The sequence below is a fragment of the Lethenteron reissneri genome, chromosome 59 (genome assembly GCF_015708825.2).
Source record: "Lethenteron reissneri isolate LAM-NWPU_2019-01 chromosome 59, ASM1570882v1, whole genome shotgun sequence".
NCBI classification, from domain to species: domain Eukaryota; kingdom Metazoa; phylum Chordata; class Hyperoartia; order Petromyzontiformes; family Petromyzontidae; genus Lethenteron; species Lethenteron reissneri.
Window position 1 is genome coordinate 4,311,852 of NC_083837.1, and position 25,446 is coordinate 4,337,297.

General features: G+C 45.8%; 1 protein-coding gene across 1 annotated transcript in view; it reads right to left on the minus strand.

Annotated features, from left to right (window-relative positions):
• LOC133357747 (transforming growth factor-beta-induced protein ig-h3-like) overlaps nt 1-25,446 on the minus strand; it is a 289,818-nt gene that overhangs the window by 228,519 nt on the left and 35,853 nt on the right. The window contains exon 4 of the mRNA XM_061575849.1: nt 7,744-7,808. Within this exon, the coding sequence (XP_061431833.1) occupies nt 7,744-7,808 (65 nt within the window). The remainder of the gene's footprint in view (nt 1-7,743; nt 7,809-25,446) is intronic.

Genomic DNA, 25,446 nt, shown 5'->3' on the forward strand with positions numbered 1-25,446 from the left:
CCAGCGTGTCTACGTTGTCGTCCGTTCGATGATTCACGCTGTTGCCCAGACGTTCCTGCGTGGGGGGTGGGTGGATTGATTTTTTTTTCTTCCCAGAGCTGGGAATGCACAGGTTGGGAACGCGGTTGCCTTAAATCAGCATCTCAGATTCTAACCGAGTGTCTCACCCCAGGAACTCACATCAAGTTGGCATTTGTGGCTGTTTAACTCACTCACTCACTGTACTAATTATTTCACTATGTAACACGATTTTTGTTCCTGGGTAGTAAGTGTTATTTTATAATTGCTTAAGCCCTTAAACGTATAAACAATGGCTATTCTTCCCCACAAACTTTGTTTTTGTGACCAGAACTTTACGTGAAGGAATGACACAAATGCACACCACGTTTTCTCATTGACAATAGGTACATTTCAAAACATCAATGTCCTGGTCACAAAAGCAAAGTTTGTCGGGAATAATAGCCATGTTCTGTACTTTTTAGGGATAAGATACTAGGAAATTACACTTACTACCCAGGAACAAAAAGATATAAATTTTGTTGTTACACTGTGATTATTTTAATTTTACAAGTTAAAGCCCACTGAACTAAGCGACCTGGTCACAAATGACAGCCAAACGAAGTGGCTCATCATCAGGTGGATCATTTACAGCAGGAAAGAAACTCTAAACGCACGATGTTGATTCTACATGTGGAGGAAAAAACACCGAATGGCCCGGAGGAAAATCCACGCGGCCACGAACAGAACACGCAAACGCCAAATATACAACAGACATTAGGGTCGGGATCAAATCCACGACCTCCTGTATACCAGGTGAGGTTATTCTCGCAACCACGACGCCCCAAAGTTATCAAGAGCATGCGTGTTGTGTTTAAATCAACGTTTCGCTTCGTTCACAAGTGAAGGCCATTATCGTCGAGCCTAACCAATTTGTTTGCCAAAAAATTGAATAAACGACCACACTTATAGCGTGACCTCGCTTCTCCCCTTGCACACGAGTCGACGAATGCCAAAGGGCTCTCGCACCCGGCTGAGCGTTCCGTGGCGTATGCACGCACGTTGAACTTCCTTCGCGCCGTACGTGGCCAGCCCAACAGGAGAAGCTCAACGTCGTGTCAACAGCGTGGATCCCCAACGCTGTCAGAAGAGAGGCGTAGAAGCCGTTCCCCGTACTGGCTGTCAAAAGGCTCACGCTCTGGCTGTCAAAGGACCACGTTTAAAGGAGCCACCGGAGACTCGCTTGACAGCGGCGTTAGCCTGGATGCTTGCGGCTGACATCGGGGAGAAGCGGGCGCTACGTGAGGCTGACCACTGCCCTTGTAACGCTCCTAACGAGCTTGCTGCGTGATTCATTATCAGGGCCTGTGAGCACCAACCCGCCCTTCCCCCACCCCGACGACTGTGGCACTCTCTGGGCCTTCTCTCACGTGACACCCGTACTGTGGAGCTATCTGGGCCTTCTCTCCCGTGGCACCATTGTGGAAGTCTCTGGGCCTTTTCTCACCTGCCACCCGCACTGTGGAACTTTCTGGACCTTCACTGCCGTGCCACCCGCACTGTGGAACTATCTGGGCCTTCTCTCCCGTGACACCCGCACTGTGGAAGTCTCTGGGACTTCTCTCCCGTGACACCTGCACTGTGGAAATCTCTGGGCCTTCACTTCCGTGGCACGTGCACTGTGGAACTCTCTGGGTCTTCACTCTCTGGGCCTCGGACACTTTTTAGCCAACCCCCATTCCCATTGCTATTCATGCAAAATGCCTTGAGATTTTATGATGAAAGCTGCAAGTATTGTTGTTATTTTCTGAGACATCCACTTCGTTATGTTGTCCACGTTGACCTGGACAATGTGACACAGTTATTTAGCTCCGGTTGCATTTATCTCTACCTGCTGGATCGCTGTATTTTGTTTTTGAATGTTGGTGATCCAGACCACTCTTGCCGATGACACTCTCTCCTAATCGGTTGAGTGTTCACCCGTAAAAAAAAAAATCTACTTGAAACTTCAACCCATTTTACTCTCTATCTCACTCAATTGTTTTTGCCCACTCGTCCACAATCTCACTCACTCACGTACGCAATCATCCACTCCCTCATCCGCTCCCTAATCTACCTCGCCTGGTATACAAGAGGACATGGGTTCGATCCAGAACCTGACGCCTGCTGTATATTTGGAGGGTGTGTTCCTCTCTCCCCAAGTTGTGTGGACCAGTCAACTTCAAGGACAGTGCATACATTATCAGAGCTATGTTTTTGTTTGCATTACGACTGCAGGTATTGTGGTCTATGCAAACATGACTCCTCGTAAAAAAGGTGTCAGTTTTGTTGCCAGGTAAAAGGGTAAAAAACCAATTATCATATTTTTAACTGGCAAATGAGGTACCAATGGTGAAAATAAAAATAGTTTTAGTCTATAGTTTACGTACAAAAATGATCGATGGCAACCTACACACGCACATTTACGCATGACGTGTCAACCCATGCGGTTTGCCCCGTATTCTTGTACAGGCAAACTGAGTTTTCAGGTCCGTATGGCGTACAGCCGTTTCAATAGGGGCAAAATAAAAAATGGTTTTGTCAATTCCCATTTCTCCCTTGTGATGGGACTTTGTAGGATGAACGTTGAGATTTACAAGGAAGCACGGGTTGTCCAATACGGCCTGAGTTGGTCTGTAATAAGGCAGGGCACTGATAAGGGGTTGACAGGTACGTAGTGGTGAGTGTAGTGGTGAGTGTACTAGTGGTGAGTGTAGTAGTGGTGAGTGTAGTGGTGAGTGTACCAGTGGTAAGTGTGGTGGTGAGTGTAGTAGTGGTGATGTAGTAGTGGTGAGTGTAGTGGTGAGTGTGCTAGTGGTGAGTGTACTAGTGGTGAGTGTACTAGTGGTGAGTGTACTAGTGGTGAGTGTACCAGTGGTAAGTGTGGTGGTGAGTGTAGTAGTGGTGATGTAGTAGTGGTGAGTGTAGTGGTGAGTGTACTAGTGGTGAGTGTACTAGTGGTGAGTGTACTAGTGGTGAGTGTACTAGTGGTGAGTGTACTAGTGGTGAGTGTACTAGTGGTGAGTGTACCAGTGGTGAGTGTGGTGGTGAGTGTAGTAGTGGTGATGTAGTAGTGGTGAGTGTAGTGGTGAGTGTACTAGTGGTGAGTGTACTAGTGGTGAGTGTACTAGTGGTGAGTGTACTAGTGGTGAGTGTACTAGTGAGTTTACCAGTAGTGAGTGTAGTGGTGATTGTACTAGTGGTGAGTGTAGTAATGGTGATTGTCTATTTGTTTGTGTTTCTGCCATTGTGATGGGACTTTGTAGGATGAACGTTGAGTTTTATATGGGGCACGGGGTGACCAACACGTTCTGAGTTGGTCTGTAATAAGGCAGGGCACTGGTAAGGGGTTGACATGTGTGCGTACGTAGGTTAGTGAAACTGCACCGTGTGAGCCTGGCGGACCTGAGGTTCCATTCGCAGCCGTGGCTAAACCATCGGCGGCGAGTGGGAGATGTCACCCGCTTGGCTCCGTCAGAAGTGATACCACCGCCACTGACTGACGACCGCTCGGTGCCCTTCAGCAGAGGTCCCCAAAACTTTTTGGCACCAGGGATCGGTTTCGTGGAAGACAATTTATTCACGGATCGCGGGGGGGGGGGGGGGGAGGGGGGGGGTTCATCATTTGGTCTTTCCCCCTTTTCAAAGAAGCTCTCCAGCAACGTTTGTTTGGCTACTAGGGGTCAGCAGCTTGTGGGCTCACCACAACTGTGACTGAGACAAGTGCGCGGTGCGGGAAAGAGGCGCGGACGGAAGTGGTAGATGAAAACTTAATTTGGAGCTTTCGTGACTGCAGGAATTATGTCTTTGGTTCTTTCGGTAAAGTGACGTATAAAGATAAAATAATACATTTAATTAAATACTAGCATACGACGTTTCGATTGCAACGCAAGCAATCGTCATCAGGTATAAATTAAGTAGAAACACAAATCTAGTTTACTCAGAAATGTAATGTAATACAACAGAGAGTCGGAAGTGGTAACTAATAAAATAATGGGGGCTGGCCGGGGTTGGGGACCCCCCCTGCCCTTCAGCGATTGCGAGCTTTGTTCCGAGGTGATAGCAGACGGCGCTGTCACTTGCCTGCCCCCCACCTTCATCTCCCTCCCCCCACCGTCTCGATGCGCAAACCTCTGCAGCAAATTACGCTGACTCCGCTCCAGGTTGGGGCGGTCGACGTTTCGAAGTGAGAACCGCGAACACTCAAAAGAATTTCGATTTAAAGCTTCTTTCGTGACTGCAGGGATTCATCTTTTTGGTTCTTTCGGTAAAGTCACGTAGAAGGGAAGTAATACAATAATAAAAATAAAACATAATAAAATAATTCTCACGACGTTTCGGCCACAACGCAAGCAGCCGTCCTTCACCTGAGGACGGCTGCTTGCGTTGTGGCCGAAACGTCGTAAGAATTATTTTATTATGTTTTATTTTTATTATTTTATTACTTCCCCGCCTTGCCCCCCCCCCCCCACCGCCAGTGTTCCATCACCCGAGACCCTGGGTGTAGTGGGTACGGCGAGATGACCACGCGTCCGCCTTGAATGAAATGAATGAGTGGGAATCTCAAACGGCCCTGGGCCATGTCTCGAAATGTCGCCTATTATTATTATTCAATATATATACTTTCAAGGCCACGGTGTTATTGAGAAGTGTCTTGAGTAGAATTTTTTGTTGTTGTTGATGTCAGTTGTTGTGCGTGTGTCAATGTCAGCAGCAAGCAGCAGCAGCAAATGATTTGTGTAGTGCGGTGAGATATAGTCTAACAACCCCCACAGGTGACAGGGCATGGACAAGCTGTCATCAATCAGTGGATTGACAAAGGCACGCGTGTGTGTGTGACGGTGCAAATCTATTGCACTGTGCCAATACCTTTGGGAATCTACGAGAAAGGGGGGGGGAGGGTGATGCAGAGATGCGGTCGCATCGGCAGCATCGACAACATTGTCTGTGATGACCTCTTGACCTTCGCCTCGATAACCACTGCTGGAATCGTTTTGAAGGTCACGGCCCGTGATCGCTTTATAATGACCCCGGCAGTCTCCCCTTGGCATTGAGAAGTAATGACCGTTGGGAATTCTTGGTTTGGAATAAAAAGAGCTTAATAGCTCATCGAATTCCTCCAGTATGAATACAGATTCGCATTTTCGATATCGTCCATTCAGTTCGAACTGGAAATGTTAACTCGAAATTCTACACCATCGAAAGAAAACTTCGATAAATTCCCCCCCACAAAATGATCCATCAGATTGGAAAACAATTCTTGCAAATGCCAGAATTGTATGGATCGCTCTTCAGCAGCGCACATGTGGTGCTGAAGCACTTTTCTTTGTCACGTGACGACTTCGTTAGTCGGGTAGTGGAGGGTGTACGACTAAAACCAAACTTCTTGGTTCTTTCGGTAAAGTCACGTAGAAGGGAAGTAATAAAATAATAAAAATAAAACATAATACAATTATTCTCACGACGTTTCGGCCACAACGCAAGCAGCCGTCCTCAGGCCATTCTTCACCTGAGGACGGCTGCTTGCGTTGTGGCCGAAACGTCGTGAATTATTTAATTATGTTTTATTTGTATTATTTTATTACTTCCCTTCTACGTGACTTTACCGAAAGAACCAAGAAGATGAATCCCTGCAGTCACGAAAGCTTTAAATCGAAATAAAAATAAACTTTTTATTTTATTTACTAACTAAGGTCCACTGAGCTGAATTGCTCTTTTATCAGAAGCGACCTGGCCACAAATGAGAGCTCAACCGAGTGGCTTATTACGTGGACATTTATAGCAGCCAGATACTCTTAAACGCGTGATGTTAATTTTAAATGTGGAGGTGAAAACCCGGAGGACTCGGAGAAAAATCCACGCGACCACGAGGAAAACGAGAAAACTCCAAATATACAGCAGGCATCAGGATCGGGATCGAACCCACGACCTCCTGCACACAAGGTGAGGGAGTTGACATCCCCTAGCCACTGTGGCGCCCCTTATAAACGCATTTTACCTACGGGGATCTGACCCACAAATCAAGCATGAAATTAAATTTGGGTTGCGAGAGCCTACAGCACGTTTGATTCAGATTGTAAACGATTAGGGATCATATTTGTAGTACAAATCAATCAACGTGTTTACAATTATAAATACCCAAACTGTGTGTGCCTACTAATGACCGTGTCTCATATCTAGAAACAGTATTCCTGCCAATATAATTAAGCTAAACAGAAACAATCATATTCTGTTTTATCTATCTTGTTTTATTGCAAACGATTGTTATCGTTAATTGGTTCTTTACCCTTCTATCTGGCAACAAAACTGACACCTTTTTGCAAGGAGTCATGTTTGCATAGACCGCAATACCTGCAGTCATAATACAAACAAAAGAACATAACTCTGATAATGTGCACTGTCCCTGAAGTTGATTGGTCCACACCCGAGACAGCTTTCCTTCGAGCCTAGTCTCATATGGGTTGGACCAGATGACGCCAAAAGGCGCAAAAGTGCGCCAAAAGTGCGCCTTTTGGCGTCATCTGGTCCAACCCATATGAGACTAGGCTCGAAGGAAAGCTGTCTCGGGTGTGGACCAATCAACTTCAGGGACAGTGCACATTATCAGAGTTATGTTCTTTTGTTTGTATTATGACTGCAGGTATTGCGGTCTATGCAAACATGACTCCTTGCAAAAAGGTGTCAGTTTTGTTGCCAGATAGAAGGGTAAAGAACCAATTATCATATTTTTACTGGAAAAATGAGGTCCCCATAGTGATTGTTATCGTCTTTGCAATCTTTTATTTTGCAATGATTCAAGTCTCATCGGTACATTGCTCTCACCTTGCTTTACATCACATGTAGATGAGTATTGGTCCTCATTTGCGCACGGTTTGTATTTCCTAGGCTGGTAAAGCCCGTTCAGATTGTTTTATCCCGTCAAACTCAACACATCTGTCAAAAACGTTGCGGCCTTAAACAAGGAACAAGTAAACCCGTAAAAACAAAGTTTTTCACTTTAAATCCTTTATATGCGTGGCGGCTAGAGTCCTCTCGTCCTCTGGCTTGAGATGGCTGCCACCTATGGGTCAGATGATTGCCTGCCACCATTAAGCAATTGGTAATTAAATATAATATTTTTGCCCTAAAAAGTGTAAAATTTTGGAAACAAATTTTCACGAACATAAATTGTCACGCACAACGAGTCTGTGTGCAAAATGTCAGCTCGATTGGATCACGGGAAGTGGGTTAAAAAGCGACCTAAAGATTTGCACGGTCCTAAGCAAGCAAGCAAGTGAACTTAATATAAAGGATTTAAAAATAAATGACAGTCGACGTTGCAGACAATGGCCTTTCTTCACAGCAACATGCGTTTTGCAATTAACCCTTTTCCATTCCGATGACGTACGCGTTACACATACGCACTCGTGTACGTAATCAGTTTTAATTCCGGTTCGGAAGAAAATAAAATTAAGTAACTTTATCGGTACCGAGGCTCCCACAAGGCCATGCGGGAGGGCGTGTGGCACAGTGTCGACGCCGGCTATCGCAGAGTGCAGCGGTCGTGTCGCTACAGTTCTCTGCGGTGAGTAACGGCGTCTTTAAAACAAAAACACCGGCGCTGCTACGCCTCAGCGGTGAGTGAGACACCACCCAACCAAGCAACTTGCGGTCACATCTCGGCCGGGAAAATGGTTTAAAATGATCGAACGCGTCACCAATACTTACTGGCAGGGCAGCCTTTCTCGCCTTCCACCTTCATGTATCCGGGGCAGCATTCGAACTTCACCATCCTGGGGAAAGAGACGATCAAAAAAACCCAACAGAATCAGAATGTTTATTTATACTGTGGGAGGAATCCGATGAACTGTAAAGTTCTTTTTTTTCACAGATGTCCAGTTTGTGGCACGGGGTTCACAACGTTACAACAACAAACAATACAACAACACAATAGGAGTGCAGAGTACAGCATTCTTCGTGGGTCACATCGCGTAATGCGCCGTTAAACCCGCCACCACCTGGCACAGCCAATTGTAGCGAGGTTTGCCGCGTAACCAAGACGTGCCAATTCACGTGCCGAACCCTTACCGAATAGGCTGCCTCGGGTGGTGACGGGTTTAACGACACATTCATAGTTACGCGATCTAACACACACGCACACGCAAAAAAAAAAAAAACTCTCATGAAATAATATCATGTTCTTTGGTTCTATCGGTAAAGTCACGTCGGTAGAAAATAATAGATCACGACGTTTCGATCGCAACAAAAGCGACAGTCATCAGGTGAAACAATCACGCGTCGGAGTTGACCGGCCATTGGAACTGTCCACCTTTGGGTTTTGCCAAGGGGGACGCCGTAACACGGCTTGCCATGCCTCCACCGACGTACAATGCGTGTATCTGAAGCGCTTTAGTGGCGAAGGCGCTGGAGGAAGAGTGGCCGGCGACGAGAGGGGTCACTTCGCCGGGTGACCGATGCCTTCTCTGTGACAGCAGCGATGTGTCTGGCAACGTTAGCCAGCGCTCCGAGTAAGGCTCTGGGACTTCGCGTGGCCGTGTGCTTGCGCGTACGTACGAGTGCATGGTGAACTTCTTTCGTGCCATACGCAGCCAACCGTGCCAATTGGCTGTGCAGGAGTGTGTGGTGTAAGCGTGAGTCTATGGTGTGAGTGTGAGTCTATGGTGTAAGTGTGAGTCTATGGTGTAAGCGTGAGTCTATGGTGTGAGTGTGAGTCTATGGTGTGAGTGTGAGGCTATGGTGTAAGTGTGAGTCTATGGTTTAGTGTGAGTCTATGGTGTAAGTGTGAGTCTATAGTGTGAGTGTGAGTCTTTGGTGTGAGTGTGAGTCTATGGTGTGAGTGTGAGTCTATGGTTTTAGTGTGAGTCTATGGTGTGAGTGTGAGTCTTTGGTGTGAGTGTGAGTCTATGGTGTGAGTGTGAGTCTATGGTTTTAGTGTGAGTCTATGGTGTGAGTGTGAGTCTTTGGTGTGAGTGTGCGTCTATGGTGTGTGTGAGGCTATGGTGTGAGTGTGAGTCTATGGTGTGAGTGTGAGTCTTTGGTGTGAGTGTGCGTCTATGGTGTGAGCGTGAGTCTATGGTGTGAGTGTGAGTCTATGGTGTGAGTGTGAGTCTATGGTGTAAGTGTGAGTCTATGGTGTGAGTGTGAGTCTTTGGTTTTAGTGTGAGTCTTTGGTGTGAGTGTGAGTCTATTGTGTAAGTGTGAGTCTTTGGTTTAAGTGTGAGTCTATGGTGTAAGTGTGAGTCTCTGGTGTGAGTGTGAGTCTGTGGTGTGAGTGTGAGCCTATGGTGTGAGTGTGAGTCTTTGGTTTTAGTGTTAGTCTATGGTGTGAGTGTGAGTCTATGGTGTAAATGTGAGTCTATGGTGTGAGTGTGAGTCTTTGGTTTAAGTGTGAGTCTATGGTGTAAGTGTGAGTCTATGGTGTAAGTGTGAGTCTATGGTGTGAGTGTGAGTCTATGGTGTGAGTGTGAGTCTATGGTGTGAGTGTGAGTCTATGGTGTGAGTGTGAGTCTTTGGTGTGAGTGTGCGTCTTTGGTGTGAGTGTGCGTCTATGGTGTGAGTGTGAGGCTATGGTGTAAGTGTGAGTCTATGGTTTAGTGTGAGTCTATGGTGTAAGTGTGAGTCTATAGTGTAAGTGTGCGTCTATGGTGTGAGTGTGAGTCTTTGGTGTGAGTGTGAGTCTATGGTGTGAGTGTGAGTCTATGGTGTGTGTGAGTCTATAGTGTAAGTGTGCGTCTATGGTGGGAGTGTGAGTCTATGGTGTGAGTGTGAGTCTATGGTGTAAGTGTAAGTCTATGGTGTGAGTGTGAGTCTATGGTTTTAGTGTGAGTCTATGGTGTGAGTGTGAGTCTATGGTGTGAGTGTGAGTCTATGGTTTTAGTGTGAGTCTATGGTGTAAGTGTGAGTCTATGGTGTGATTGTGAGTCTATGGTGTGAGTGTGAGTCTATGGTGTAAGTGTGAGCCTATGGTGTGAGTGTGAGTCTTTGGTTTTAGTGTGAGTCTTTGGTGTGAGTGTGAGTCTATTGTGTAAGTGTGAGTCTTTGGTTTTAGTGTGAGTCTATGGTGTAAGTGTGAGTCTATGGTGTGAGTGTGAGTCTGTGGTGTGAGTGTGAGCCTATGGTGTGAGTGTGAGTCTTTGGTTTTAGTGTTAGTCTATGGTGTGAGTGTGAGTCTATGGTGTAAATGTGAGTCTATGGTGTGAGTGTGAGTCTTTGGTTTAAGTGTGAGTCTATGGTGTAAGTGTGAGTCTATGGTGTAAGTGTGAGTCTATGGTGTGAGTGTGAGTCTATGGTGTGAGTGTGAGTCTATGGTGTGAGTGTGAGTCTATGGTGTGAGTGTGAGTCTTTGGTGTGAGTGTGCGTCTATGGTGTGAGTGTGAGTCTATGGTGTGAGTGTGAGTCTTTGGTGTGAGTGTGCGTCTATGGTGTGAGTGTGAGGCTATGGTGTGAGTGTGAGTCTATGGTGTGAGTGTGAGTCTATGGTGTGAGTGTGAGTCTATGGTGTGAGTGTGAGTCTTTGGTGTGAGTGTGAGTCTATGGTGTGAGTGTGAGTCTATGGTTTTAGTGTGAGTCTATGGTGTGAGTGTGAGTCTTTGGTGTGAGTGTGAGTCTATGGTGTGAGTGTGAGTCTATGGTTTTAGTGTGAGTCTATGGTGTGAGTGTGAGTCTTTGGTGTGAGTGTGCGTCTATGGTGTGAGTGTGAGGCTATGGTGTGAGTGTGAGTCTATGGTGTGAGTGTGAGTCTTTGGTGTGAGTGTGCGTCTATGGTGTGAGTGTGAGTCTATGGTGTGAGTGTGAGTCTATGGTGTGAGTGTGAGTCTATGGTGTAAGTGTGAGTCTATGGTGTGAGTGTGAGTCTATGGTGTAAGTGTGAGTCTATGGTGTGAGTGTGAGTCTATGGTGTAAGTGTGAGTCTATGGTGTAAGTGTGAGTCTATGGTGTAAGTGTGAGTCTATGGTGTATGTGTGAGTCTATGGTGTGAGTGTGAGTCTATGGTGTGAGTGTGAGTCTATGGTGTAAGTGTGAGTCTATGGTGTGAGTGTGAGTCTATGGTGTGAGTGTGAGTCTATGGTGTGAGTGTGAGTCTATGGTGTTAGTGTGAGTCTATGGTGTGAGTGTGAGTCTTTGGTGTGAGTGTGCGTCTATGGTGTGAGTGTGAGGCTATGGTGTGAGTGTGAGTCTATGGTGTGAGTGTGAGTCTATGGTGTAAGTGTGAGTCTATGGTGTAAGTGTGAGTCTATGGTGTAAGTGTGAGTCTATGGTGTGAGTGTGAGTCTATGGTGTGAGTGTGAGTCTATGGTGTGAGTGTGTGCCTATGGTGTGAGTGTGAGTCTATGGTGTAAGTGTGAGTCTATGTTGTAAGTGTGAGTCTATGGTGTAAGTGTGAGTCCATGGTTGCGCCGTTCGCTTCATTGATCAGGATGATCGATCACTCGATCGGGTGATCGATCACTTCAATCGATAAATCAACGCCACCCCCACCCATTGATTTCACCAGGCGAGAACACCCTCAAGGTAATTGCCTTCACTCGCAGATGCGACCTGCGAGGCATTGAGTTAAGCAAAGGCAGTTTGTTGATGTCGCTGTTATTAAATTCCTCGCAGACTTTTATTCAACGGTGGGTTGCACAAAGGTTCTGGTCGCGTGATCACAGTGGACGTCAAGGTGCCGTAAAGTTGCACGAGGTTCATCTTCTTGGTTCTTTCGGTAAAGTCACGTAGAAGGGAAGTAATAAAATAATAAAAATAAAACATAATATAATAATTCTCACGACGTTTCGGCCACAACGCAAGCAGCCGTCCTCAGGTGAAGAACAGGTCTGTCGGAAAGACAGCGTCTGAATAAACACCACCAGGCTTGGCAGCGTATATTTAAGCTGGAGGGGGAAGGGCGCCTTGACAAAGAAATTTGCATATCAAGAGGAATTTAGCATATTTATGGAATGCGTAGGAGGTGGGCGGGGGTTTCAAAGTCATAATATGCCCGTGCATTATGCAGGATTAGCAGCAACAAAGGGAGGGAGTAAGGTTAGCATTAATAAAGGGAAGGAATGTTAATAGCATGGAGCTGCAGCAACTCAACCACCACGTAAATGTAGGCGGGCCTATGAATCAAAGCTGCTAACCGTCTGCACGCTTGCCGTGTGAATCCGGGGGTAACAAGTGTTGCAATGCATGGATGAGAAGAGTTTAACATGTAGGCTGATGAGTTAATGATGACGTCACCCTGCTGCTGCTGCTCTATATAAGAACGGGAGAGAGAGCAGAGCCTCTCACCATTCTGGCGAATTGCCCGATGATGCTGGATGCAATTACCAGCAAAACGTCGTACTACTCAAAAATTGTAAATGTTGTGGCTTCACGCTTCAACACACCGGTGGGGCTAAAGCAGTGAACTATTTGTCTTTTGTCAACGTGACACTTTTTTTACTGATTGGCCGTGTCGGGTGGTGGAGGGTTACGACACATTTATAAATAACGCGATCTCAACCCAAAAACGTTGATTATGAATGAGAAGAGTTCATTCATCATTTGACTTTCAGTAATGGCACACGCATTTTTCCCAATTCTTGGCATCTTCATTAACGTTAATCGCACGTTATTTAATTCATTGATTTGTTTTTCTTCGGCGAATCGCACTGCACAGCCTCAAGTGTCACCACGAAGATGCTTTTCCGCTCAGATCTTGCCATTTTCACGCTGTAGAACAAATTCCGAAACACACGTTATCTGTGTTGACGAGCCCGTGGAAGTGTGTGTGTGTGCACGTGCGAGGCGGTGAGCGGTGGTGCGGCGGTCAGCGCTACGCTGCGCTACGAACCCGGTGACCCGAGTTCGATTCCCGCTCACGGCCAACACCGGTGACGATTATCTGGTCCTGGGCCTCACCTAGGACGACTCAGCCTCACATGAGTATCTGGTGCGATGTGTATAGATCGCTACGAGTTTGATTCCCGTTCACGGCCAACATCACTGACGATTATCCAAATCGGTTCAGGGCCTCCCCTAGGTTGACTCAACCTCAAATGAGTGTGGTGTGTACACATTCGCAATGGACAGATAAAGGCGGTTGGGCGTGGTGCTGGCGGCCCTGGTGACCTTTATTGGTGGCCCTGGTGACCTTTATTGGTGGCCCTGGTGACCTTTATTGGTGGCCCTGGTGACCTTTATTGGTGGCCCTGGTGACCTTTATTGGTGGCCATGGTGACCTTTATTGGTGGCCCTGGTGACCTTTATCGGTGGCCCTGGTGACCTTTATTGGTGGCCCTGGTGACCTTTATTGGTGGCCCTGGTGACCTTTATTGGTGGCCATGGTGACCTTTATTGGTGGCCCTGGTGACCTTTATCGGTGGCCATGGTGACCTTTATCGGTGGCCATGGTGACCTTTATTGGTGGCCCTGGTGACCTTTATAGGTGGCCCTGGTGACCTTTATTGGCGGCCCTGGTGACCTTTATTGGTGGCCCTGGTGACCTTTATTGGTGGCCATGGTGACCTTTATCGGTGGCCATGGTGACCTTTATTGGTGGCCATGGTGACCTTTATTGGTGGCCCTGGTGACCTTTATTGGTGGCCATGGTGACCTTTATTGGTGGCCATGGTGACCTTTATTGGTGGCCATGGTGACCTTATGGTGGCCATGGTGACCTTATATTGGTGGCCCTGGTGACATTTATTGGTGGCCATGGTGACCTTTATTGGTGGCCCTGGTGACCTTTATTGGTGGCCATGGTGACCTTTATTGGTGGCCCTGGTGACCTTTATTGGTGGCCCTGGTGACCTTTATTGGTGGCCATGGTGACCTTTATTGGTGGCCATGGTGACCTTTATTGGTGGCCATGGTGACCTTTATTGGTGGCCATGGTGACCTTTATTGGTGGCCATGGTGACCTTTATTGGTGGCCCTGGTGACCTTTATTGGTGGCCATGGTGACCTTTATTGGTGGCCCTGGTGACCTTTATCGGTGGCCATGGTGACCTTTATTGGTGGCCATGGTGACCTTTATTGGTGGCCCTGGTGACCTTTATTGGTGGCCATGGTGACCTTTATTGGTGGCCATGGTGACCTTTATTGGTGGCCATGGTGACCTTTATTGGTGGCCCTGGTGACCTTTATTGGTGGCCATGGTGACCTTTATTGGTGGCCATGGTGACCTTTATTGGTGGCCCTGGTGACCTTTATTGGTGGCCATGGTGACCTTTATTGGTGGCCCTGGTGACCTTTATTGGTGGCCATGGTGACCTTTATTGGTGGCCATGGTGACCTTTATTGGTGGCCATAGTGGACTTTTGTGGCGGCCCGCTGACATGCGGCCCCCATCGGCAATACACAAAGAGTGAAAACCACCCCCCACAGCCATCATCATCATCGTCGTCGTACTGCTGTTGTCTAAACCCCCAATGGTGTCAAACGGCGTGGCGGGAAAAAAACTCACGCTGACTGATGTCTCGTCAGCGAAAGTGCCCTCTCCCAGACCCACCTCCACCTCTCTGAAGATGAGCGAAGAACGATGCACGCTAACAGTCTGTGAAACCCAAAAAATGGCTATCTGGGGGACGATTTATGTGTTTGTAAAAAAAAAAAAACATCGGCGTAGAGAACGTGGATTGACACAGTGCTCTGAACCTGGCAGAGCGCGCATCTTGCACGCGAACGCCCGGGGCGCGTTATCGCACGGAGAGAGACAGAGCCACGCGGGGCCCAGAAAGGACGCCGCTTACCCTGATCCTCGTGAGCAATCACAGAGGCATCCAGCCCGAGGCAGGGGCAGACCTAGGCTCGCTACTGCCAAGCAATTGGCAGCGCCCTTAGGGCGAACCACGCAATCGGTGTGTCTCCCCCCCCACACACACACACCCCCAAGGGCAGATATCGGCTGAGGTTACCCTGATCCTCGTGAGCAATCACAGAGGCATCGCGCCCGAAGCAGGGGCAGACCTAGGCTCGCTACTGCCAAGCAATTGGCAGCAATTGGCAGTGCCCTTAGGGCGAACCACGCAATCGGTGTCCCCCCCCCCCCACACACACACACACCCAAGGGCAGATATCGGCTGAGGTTACCCTGATCCTCGTGAGCAATCACAGAGGCATCGCGCCCGAAGCAGGGGCAGACCTAGGCTCGCTACTGCCAAGCAATTGGCAGCAATTGGCAGCGTCCTTAGGGCGAACCACGCAATCGGTGTCCCCCCCACACACACACACACCCAAGGGCAGATATCGGCTGAGGTTTTTTTGGTAATCTGGGAAACACTCTACCCCTCCTACTTTCCGTTTAATGTTTTTGTAAGTGTATTTTGTTTTTTTAAACGGAGGCACAATTACTCGGGTTGTCCGTCCGTCCGTCTGTCCAACCAATACATTCTCAGAAATGTTGAGAAGTCAATTATAATTCACATTCCCTCTGCGCGAGCAAGGGAATTGAAATAATAACATCGTCGTTATTATATTCTTGAGTCTTTTGGTAAAGTCACGTAGATAGGTTAAAAAAAAAGAACAGAAAAGAACAAAAAACTACGACGTTTCGATCGCAACACAACACCACTGCTGTCACGAAAGCTTTAAGTCAACGTCGTTATTATGGTTGTGTTTTTTCCCCACTTCGAATCGCCAAATATGTCTACGCATTTTTTGTTCTTTTAAGGCCACACACCTAGTGTTATTGATGGATGTATTGCGTTTTTTGTTGTTGTTGTGTTAATAATTTGGGATTCTGCCAGCGGTGTCTGGGAATCCTCTTCCACTTGAACTTTGCGAGGACGCTGCTGCCCTTTCTCAGTCTAACAAGTAGTGGGATGCTTCTGCGACAAATGTTATTCATTATAAACATTTTTTGGGTTATAACGCGTAAATAGATAAATGTGTCGTTAACCCGTCACCACCCGACACAGCCAATTAGTAATAAGGTTTGGTCAGGAAAAACAAAACGTGCCAATCAGTTACTGCTTCAGCACACCGCTTGTGTGTTGGAGGGTTAAACCCACAACACTTACACTTTGAGTGCTGTGACGTTCCGCTGGTGATTACAAAGCAGCATCATCAGGCGATTTATCCATTCATAATCAACGTTTTTGGGTTTAGATCGCGTTATTTATAAATGTGTCGTAACCCTCCACCACCCGACACGGCCAATCAGTAAAAAAGTGTCACGTTGACAAAGACAAATAGTTCACTGCTTTAGCCCACCGGTGTGTTGAAGCGTGAAACCACAACATTTACAATTTGAGTACGACGTTTCGCTGGTAATTGTACTCAATTGTACTAAAATTGTAAATTTTGTGGCTTCAACACCCCGGTGGGCTAAAGCAGTGAACTATTTTGTCTTTTGTCAACGTGACACTTTTTTACTGATTGGCCGTGTCGGGTGGTGGAGGGTTACGACACATTTATAAATAACGCGATCTAAACCCAAAAACGTTGATTATGATTTATTCATTATAACTCCACGTGATTCTGTGCCCTCCCACATAGACTTGTGGGAGCCTCGGTACCGGTGGCTGGGGGCCTTCTCACATTGACATGCTAATCTCTCACATTGACATTTACGTACTAATTCCTTCTCTAGCTCCGCCCACTTACCCTTGGGTTGAGCCCACTAAAATACGATATGAACTCTTGTTGCAGCAGCTCTTTCTCCTACGTCAGCAGTTCTCCTGCTGTATCTGTTCCACCTGATGACGGTTGCTTGTGTTGCAATCGAAACGTCGTGATTTAATTTTTTTATTTTCTACCTACGTGACTTTACCGAAAGAACCAAAAAGTATGGATCCCTGCAGTCACGAAAACTTCCAATCTAGATGAAAGTTATTTTATGTTATATTTTTCTTCTGGTTACATTCCGATGACGTACAGGCGTCTGTCATCGGAACAGGAAAGGGTTAAGAATCCCAGTGTCAGGTGACAAGGAAAAGTTTGACTTCCCGTATTTTTTAGCTTGACATCCTGGATCTCGTCCTGACGATGCTTGACGCAGTTTCAAGCGTAAACGTCGCATTCAACTTCTGCCGAAATCGGGTTGCGAGAACTCTGTTCCTTCAACTCGTCGGCGAGCCGAAACGGTGGCAATTGGCGTGCCGTTGAACGCTTGCGCGGGTGACAGCGTCGTGAGTTCGGCAGCGTCGGGTGGCAAAGCGCTAGCGACCATATTCTTAGATTTTTCGGTAAAGTCACGTAGGTAAAAACATTAAAATTAATAAAAGTAAATAAAATAAAAATCACGACGTTTCGGAGGCAACACAAGCTTCCGTCTTCAGGTGGAACCGTCACAGCCACGACAGCTGTATCAAGTAAATGAGAGATTGCAGGAGCTACCACTCCGTTTATATAATGGTTGGAGAGGGGGGAAGGGCCAAGTACAGCATACTTTTTATTCATATGGTAAGGTGAGGCTTAAGAGGGTGAGCCTAGCGACCACACAAATGTGGCCAGATCGATGCGTAGGCCTCGCCCAAAAAATCAAGTCGAGCCTAAGTAGAGGCGCCACGGCAATGTGCACAAGCACTGCGAGTGCCACTTGGAACGAGCGCAAAACTTCACTCCGGGGCTTTTTTCATTCACGAAATAAAGAAAATGATATCCGATCGATAGAGACACATCTGGTACTTCCAAAATGAAAATAATCTAAGCCCCACGCCAGAATTATTTCCAGAGAAAACTGATCTCTTCCATGAACCCTCCTTTTCCTGTCCCCCGCTTTCTCAACTCGAAGAGCAGATTCTGTATATTACATATATGTTCTGCCCCCTTTGCAGGCACAAAAAAGCAGATCGACACAGTTCGGGGCAGCAAACATCGGGATTCGGAATTCAAGTTAATTATCGATTTAAAGCTTTCGTGACTGCAGGGATTCATCTTATTGGTTCTTTCGGTAAAGTCACGTAGAAGGTAAATAATGAAATAATAAAAATAAAACAATAAAATTTCGATTTTAAGCTTTCGTGACTGCAGGGATTCATCTTCTTGGTTCTTTCGGTAAAGTCACGTAGAATGGAAATATTAAAATAAAAAAAACAGAATAAAATAATTATGTTTTTTATTTTATTATGTTTTATTTTCTTTATTTTATTATGTTTTATTTTTATTATTTTTTAATGGAAATTCTACTTGACTTTGCCGACAGAACCAAGAAGATCAAGTTAATTAGTTTTTGTCTTTATTCCTCCGCCAAGTCGGTAGACATTTTTCTTCTTGTTGCTTGGACGGTAATCAGCGGCAGTAGCTGAACACCAGATGGGGAGGAAACTTGGCCCCTGTCCTTTCCATTTCTCCGCGACGCACGGCGGCGGGGATGCGTACGTACCGGGCTCGCATTGATCGCCAGGAAAGGCGAGGGAATTAAACATAAATAAGATATCTCTCCACTGATGGATTTCACCGACCGAGGTAAATGAGACGCGTCCTCCAGCAGCACTGGAGAGGAGACGGAATAGAAAACTTTCGCCAACGAAGAGACGAGGCACAATCCAGAGGGCAGACAGAGGGGATCAAAGTGCCAGAAACGTCGCATATAATATCATTTTTATTTTGAAGGCCACGCACACACACACACACAGTTGTACGTATGTATGTTGAACTTCTTTTGCACCCTACGTAGCCAACCATGCTAACCGGAAGTGCTGGGGACAGGATAACAAACGATGGGTCTCTGTGTGAGACTATGTCTGAGTCTATGGGTCTCTGTGTGAGTCTATGGGTCTCTGTGCGAGTCTATGGGTCTCTGTGTGAGTCTATGGGTCTCTGTATGAGTCTATGGGTCTCTGTGTGAATATATGGGTCTCTGTGTGAGTCTATGGGTTTTTGTGTGAGTCTATGGGTCTCTGTGTGAGTTTATGGGTCTATGTGTGAGTCTATGGGTTTTGTGTGAGTCTATGGGTCTCTGTGTGAGTCTATGGGTCTCTGTGTGAATCTATGGGTCTCTGTGTGAGCCTATGGGTCTCTGTGTGAATATAAGGGTCTCTGTGTGAGTCTATGGGTCTTTGCGTGTGTCTATGCGTCTCTGTGTGAGTCTATGGGTCTCTGTGTGAGTCTATGGGTCTCTGCGTGAGTCTATGGGTCTCTGCGTGAGTCTATGGGTCTCTGCGTGAGTCTACGGGTCTCTGCGTGAGTCTACGGGTCTCTGTGTGAGTCTATGGGTCTCTGCGTGAGTCTATGGGTCTCTGTGTGAGTCTATGGGTCTCTGCGTGAGTCTATGGGTCTCTGCGTGAGTCTATGGGTCTCTGCGTGAGTCTACGGGTCTCTGCGTGAGTCTACGGGTCTCTGTGTGAGTCTATGGGTCTCTGCGTCAGTCTATGGGTCTCTGTATGAGTCTATGGGTCTCTGTGTGAGTCTACGGGTCTCTGTGTGAGTCTATTTATGTATGTTTGTTGAACTTCTTTTGCACCATACGTAGCCAACCGCGCTAAACGGAGGTTCGGGGGGGATGGACAACAAGCTAAACGCAAAAATCAGTTCTAAAGAAATTCGTTTTCAAACGAATGTATGCATTGAGTTGTTTGCTTGTTTGTTATTACTCAGCGCAGGTTTATCCAAGAACACAAACAATCAATAAAAAAAACAATCAAAGCTATAAAAAAAATGTTGATAATGAAGCAGTCAAAGGATGTCCCAAGAAACACAAGCGACCCTTCATAATGTTATCCTAACACTTACGGAGCCTGTCCCATGAAATGCACAAGCAGATGTTTGTAAAGCATAGGCCAACGTCAATGCGAATCACTGCACCGCATTTTGCCACCGCTTTCACCTGCAACAGTGCTCACAGTTGAAATGAAAATATTAAATTAATTGCAACTATATTAACCTTTCGTTTTCGATTTAAAGCTTTCGTGACTGCACGGATTCATCTTCTTGGTTCTTTCGGTAAAGTCACGTAGAAGGGAAATAATAAAATAATATAAATAAAACATAATCAAATAATTCTCACGACGTTTCGCCACAACGCAAGCAGCCTGTCTCCCCGACAGACCTGGTCTTCACCTGAGGACGGCTGCTTGCGTTGTGGCCGAAACGTTGTGAGAATTATTTTATTATGTTTTATTTTTATTATTTTATTACTTCCCTTCTACGTGACTTTACCGAAAGAACCAAGATGATAACCTTTCTTTATTTTACCAGCTAAGGCCCACTGAGCTATATCGCACTTTTTTCAGAAGCGACCTGGCTCTCACGAACTGATAGCTCAAAGAAGTGGCTTATCATCACGTTAAAATATATAGCAATCAAGTACTCTTAACGCGTGATGTTGATTCTCAACATGGAGGGAAAAACCGGAGAGACCCGGAGAAAAATCTACGCAGAGAGAGAGAACAATCATATTCCGAATGTACAGCGAACGTCCTGTATACTAGGCGAGGTAGTTAACATCTCTCCACGGGGAGAGAGAGAGAGACGCAAACTCCACATTTCCAGCAGGTGTCTGGGTCGGGATCGAACCCACGGCTTCCTGTATACCAGGCGAGGTAGTTAACATCCCCTAGCCACCGTGGTTTAAGAGATGGGCAACATCGGGAGGAAGGGAGCAGCTGGAACAAGTGGTTTTAAAGGATCTACTTTAGGCTTGAGTGGCCGCTAATGTAGAAGATATGTGCCGGCTACAGAAAATTATTGCTGGATACAGTGACATTTGCCAATGTGATTTGTAACTTTGATCATCACCCGTGTACTGATAGTTCGATGTTAATGTGACCTTTAGATTTGAAAGACCACTGCTGTGTTGTGTTATCTTGGTGTGCTAAGGGACTGATTTGTTGATGTTGCTGTTGCTTTGTCCAATGTTCATAAATCGGACTGATATAATGAAGTTATTATTTATTTATGGTTAGTGACTTGCTTAACTTTCCTATACTTTGCACTCCCATCGTGTTTTTGTATCGTGTTTGATGTTGTAACTCGCTGGCCCCGTGATCACCGTGGACATCTGTGAACAAAGAGCTTTGTAGCTCATCGGATTCCTCCTCCTGCAGTCTAGAATATAGATTCTGATTCTGCAGGATGGCGTGTCGGTAGGTAAAGCGACGGTGGAAAATGTTTTCAGAAAAAATTTAGTTAAAATGCATGATAATAGTTTTTTTTCCTTTTTATCTGGCAACAAAACTGACATGTTTGCATAGACCACAATACCTGCAGTCAGAATGCAAAAAAAACACAACTCTGATAATGTATGCACTGTCCTTGAAGTTGATTGGTCCACACCCGAGACAGCTTTCCTTAGAGCCTAGTCTCACATGGTGTTGGACCAGATGACGCCAAAAGGCGCACAACTCAAAGGCAACGTACCATCAGAGTATGAGAGCTCGGGATAAGCATTTACACCATTGGAACCTCTTTCCGACAGACCTGTTCTTCACCTGAGGACGGCTGCTTGCGTTGTGGCCGAAACGTCGTGAGAATTATTTTATTATGTTTTATTTTTATTATTTTATTACTTCCCTTCTACGTGACTTTACCGAAAGAACCAAGAAGATGAATCCCTGCAGTCACGAAAGCTTTAAATCGAAAAAGTATCATGTGAATAAATACGTCGCTTTGATGAAACAAAGTAAGTTGTAGTACTTACGTGCCTCATGCTTAATTTTAGTTTCGATGATTTACCACCGAAGGAAAATCTGGCCATGTCTAGCACCCCCTCCCTCCCCAAGAAAGGGCATCACGCACCCCCAGGAGGTGCGTGCAGCACAGGTTAAGTAGAAGAACCAGTGGCGTAAAGCTACAGCTGGATTCTCGCTGACATCGACCGGGTCGTCAATGAAGATAGAGAAGAGAAACGGATCGGTCAAGCATTGATCCTCGTGGTACAGAGGCTCCTTAATCCATCCACCACAGGGGGTTCTATCGACGGGGTATATAATGCGGAACGTGCTATCACAGAAGCTAAGAATAATTAATGTTTCCCGTGCTGCGTTGAAAACTATCAATATATTTTATACTCTTATTCAGTTTGGGTCTCCTAAAACGCGGTAGGAATTGCGTTCGTGAAAAACACCGGGTGATGGAAAAATCGCGTTATGGTAAGTTATTATCTTAGGTTTTTTCGGTAAAGTCACGTAGGTAAAACATTACAATTAATAAAAGTAAAATAAAATAAAGATCACGACGTTTCGGAGGCAACACAAGCTTCCGTCTTCAGGTGGAACCGTCACAGCCACGACAGGTGTATCAAGTAAATTAGAGATTACAAGAGCTACCACTCCGTATATAAAATGGTTGGAGAGGGGAAGGGCCAAGTACGGTACACTTTTTATTAATATGGTAAGGTGAGACTTAATACTAGTCTTAAGCCTCACCTTATATATACAGAGTGGTAGCTCTTGTAATCTTTCATTTACTTCATACAGCTGTCGTGGCTGTGACGGTTCCACCTGAAGACGGAAGTTTGTGTTGCCTCCGAAACGTCGTGATCTTTATTTAATTTTACTTTTGTTAATTTTAATGTTTGACCTACGTGACTTTACCGAAAAAACCTAAGAATATGAATCCTTGCAGTCACGAAAGCTTCAAATCTAGAATGATAAGCTATAATAACAGTTTGCTGCGATAACATGTTAGATGTATACGCAGGCCTGAACAAAGATTGAGGCGTGTAGGTAGCATCTAGGTGCATCCAGCAGCATCGCAATGCCTTGTGTGGTGTTGCTACTCCGAGCCAGCCTCTTCGATCGCTTATTTCTACTGGCGCGACGTAGTTTCGTTCACTCAATCGCGTTATATTGAATTCACATCCGCGTTATTAGAAAAAATGCGCTCCCTAATACATTCATCATGTTGTATCCAATTCACTTAATGAAAACACCACACAGCATTATACAGGAGAACGGAATGTAATATTCGCTTGGCTCTTTGCAGAGCTGACAGCGACGTTACGTCTCTCGTTCCATTACAAGTTGGCCACCCCTGCTGTACAGCAACATCTGTGATTTTACACCGAGGTGATCGAGCCAGATTCATTGCATAAGGAGTAGCGGAGTGGTCTATCGTTGTGATCATGCCTCCTCCTTTGTATTCTATTTTTAATCGGCCATCTGCGCTGGGTGAATGTCGTTACCGTACACCGCCGGAAGAGTTTTAAATTTTCCACGCGTGAAATCATCTTCATCGGGTATCCGTATCATCGGCTGCTCCTGCTGCCGCCACGGTGTGTGCGGCGGACGCGGTTAAAGTCAGGAGGTCGTTGTCCATGACCTTTCATTTGCGGAAGATCGAAGCCAGCGGATCACCCGATATTGCCAAGTCTCTCACGACGTGCTAATTTGAATGCACACTACTGAAACGGAGTCAATGGGCCTGGGACTCGTTCTGCTGGGCAGCAGGACGCACACCCTACGCTCTTGACGCGATCCAAGATGGCGGCGCCCTTGCACAACTGCACTTTGGCAAAGCAGCAGCAGCAGCAGCAGGAAAAGGCCGATATTTTTCTGGCACGATGGGTTTCGTCTCATCGTTTACAGACTTGGGCGAACTTGTTGAGGGTTATATTTTTTTTCGTCCTCCGAAACGTGAAAAGACAAATAACCTCAGAGAAGTCATACATCCGGGGCTATGAGGTCAACATGAGTTGCTCGTGATGAGTAACGCATAGCTGTCAACCCCTTCTTAGTGCCTACCTTATTACAGACCAATTCAGACCTTATTGGTCACCCCGTGCCATTATAAACCTTAAAGTTCATCCTACAAAGTCCCATCACATGGGAGAAACAATCAATTTTTTTCTGCCCTTATTGAAACGGCTGTACACCGTATGGACCTGAAAACTCAATTTCCCTATACAAGAATACGGTAAACCGTATATCAGTTCAGGGAGTTGGAACTTGAACGAAGCAACTCAAAGAGAATGCGTCTTGGCCTTTGTGTACATGCGCATGGCAAAGGATTTCAAGAATTTCGATGTAAAGCTTTCGTGACTGCAGGGATTCATTTTCTTGGTTCTTTCGGTAAAGTCACGTAGAAGGGAAATAATAAAATAATAAAAATAAAACATAATAAAAAAAAGAACCAAGAAGATCATTTCAAGAATGTCAGAGAAGATCAAAAAGGGTCAAAAGCACTTGAAAGTTCGCAACGTAACGTGGCAGGAAAGTGCTGCGAATGTGATCAGGTGGGACACTGTGTGCAGGGTGGTGGGAGGGAAGGACCAGTTAGTGGGACGCCACCCAGAGGTTGGTTACCGAGGTCTGGGAAAGATCCAAGGCACAGTTGATGAGAGGATACCCTTGAGATATTTTTTTTCATATGTGTAAGAGCTGGGTGGTGTTTCGATTGATTTGTTGATGTCTGTTGACGCATGTAAGAAACGTTCCGCCTCATTTACAAGAACGATCTGCGGAGGGCCTGAGTGAAAGAAATAATTTTTATTTTTTTTGTATAGCGGTCAATGAATGATAGAACACTGCAGGCGCCGAGCAGCAAAACTCAGCTGCAATTTAAGTCACGCAAGCGTTCAATTAACGCTGGCAGGTAACATTAAACACTTGAACGTTGAATCGCGCGCGAGGTTTTCTTCGCGAACTGCACGTGCCAAAGAGAAAGGGAGGATGATCTTAAATTATGGAAAGGAATTACAGTTTTTTTTTTGCTTTGTTTGCCAGGCAAGAGTTAGGGGGTTGAAGCCGAAAGTGATGAAAACGAGAGCCGCGTTTTCCAACGGTGTGAAGGCGGCGACTTCAACTCGCTCACTTTTTAAATCCTTTATATTAAGTTCGCTTGCTTGCTTGCTTAGGACCGTGCAAATCTTTCGGTCGTTTTTTAACTCACTTCCCGTGATCCAATCGAGCTGACGTTTTCCACACAGACTTGTTGTGCGTGACAATTAATGTTCGTGAGAAAAAAAATTCCAAAATTTAACACTTTTTAGGACAAAAATATTATATTTAATTACCAATTGCTTAATGGTGCAACGCAATCATCTGACCCATAGGTGGCAGCCATCTCAAGCCAGAGGACGAGAGGACTCTAGCCGCCACGCATATAAAGGATTTATAGTGAACAACTTTGTTTTTACGGGTTAATTTTTTATAACCGGGATCTCAATCTGGGCGTGTATGGAAGGGGCAACGCGGAGAGGAGGAACTTCGGTGGGTTTCAACAGAACTTGGCGTGGAATTGTTGATTAAAGCCCCGTCCTGTGGGGATATTTTGAGACGAATATATATTTTTATATCTGTAGGACGATATCAAAAAAAATTAACCCGTAAAAACAAAGTTTTTCACTATAAATCCTTTATATGCGTGGCATCGGTTTCATTTTATTATTCATTTCTGTTTTTCTTGAGTAAGCAAGCAAGCAAGTGAAGTTAATATAAAGGATTTAAAAATGAAAGATCACCTCTTGACATGCCCCGTGTATTCCCGAGGGCACTAGCGTTGACCCGTTTTACCACTTTCAAGAACCTGGCAGCTTCAATTTAACTGCTCTATAAATAGTCT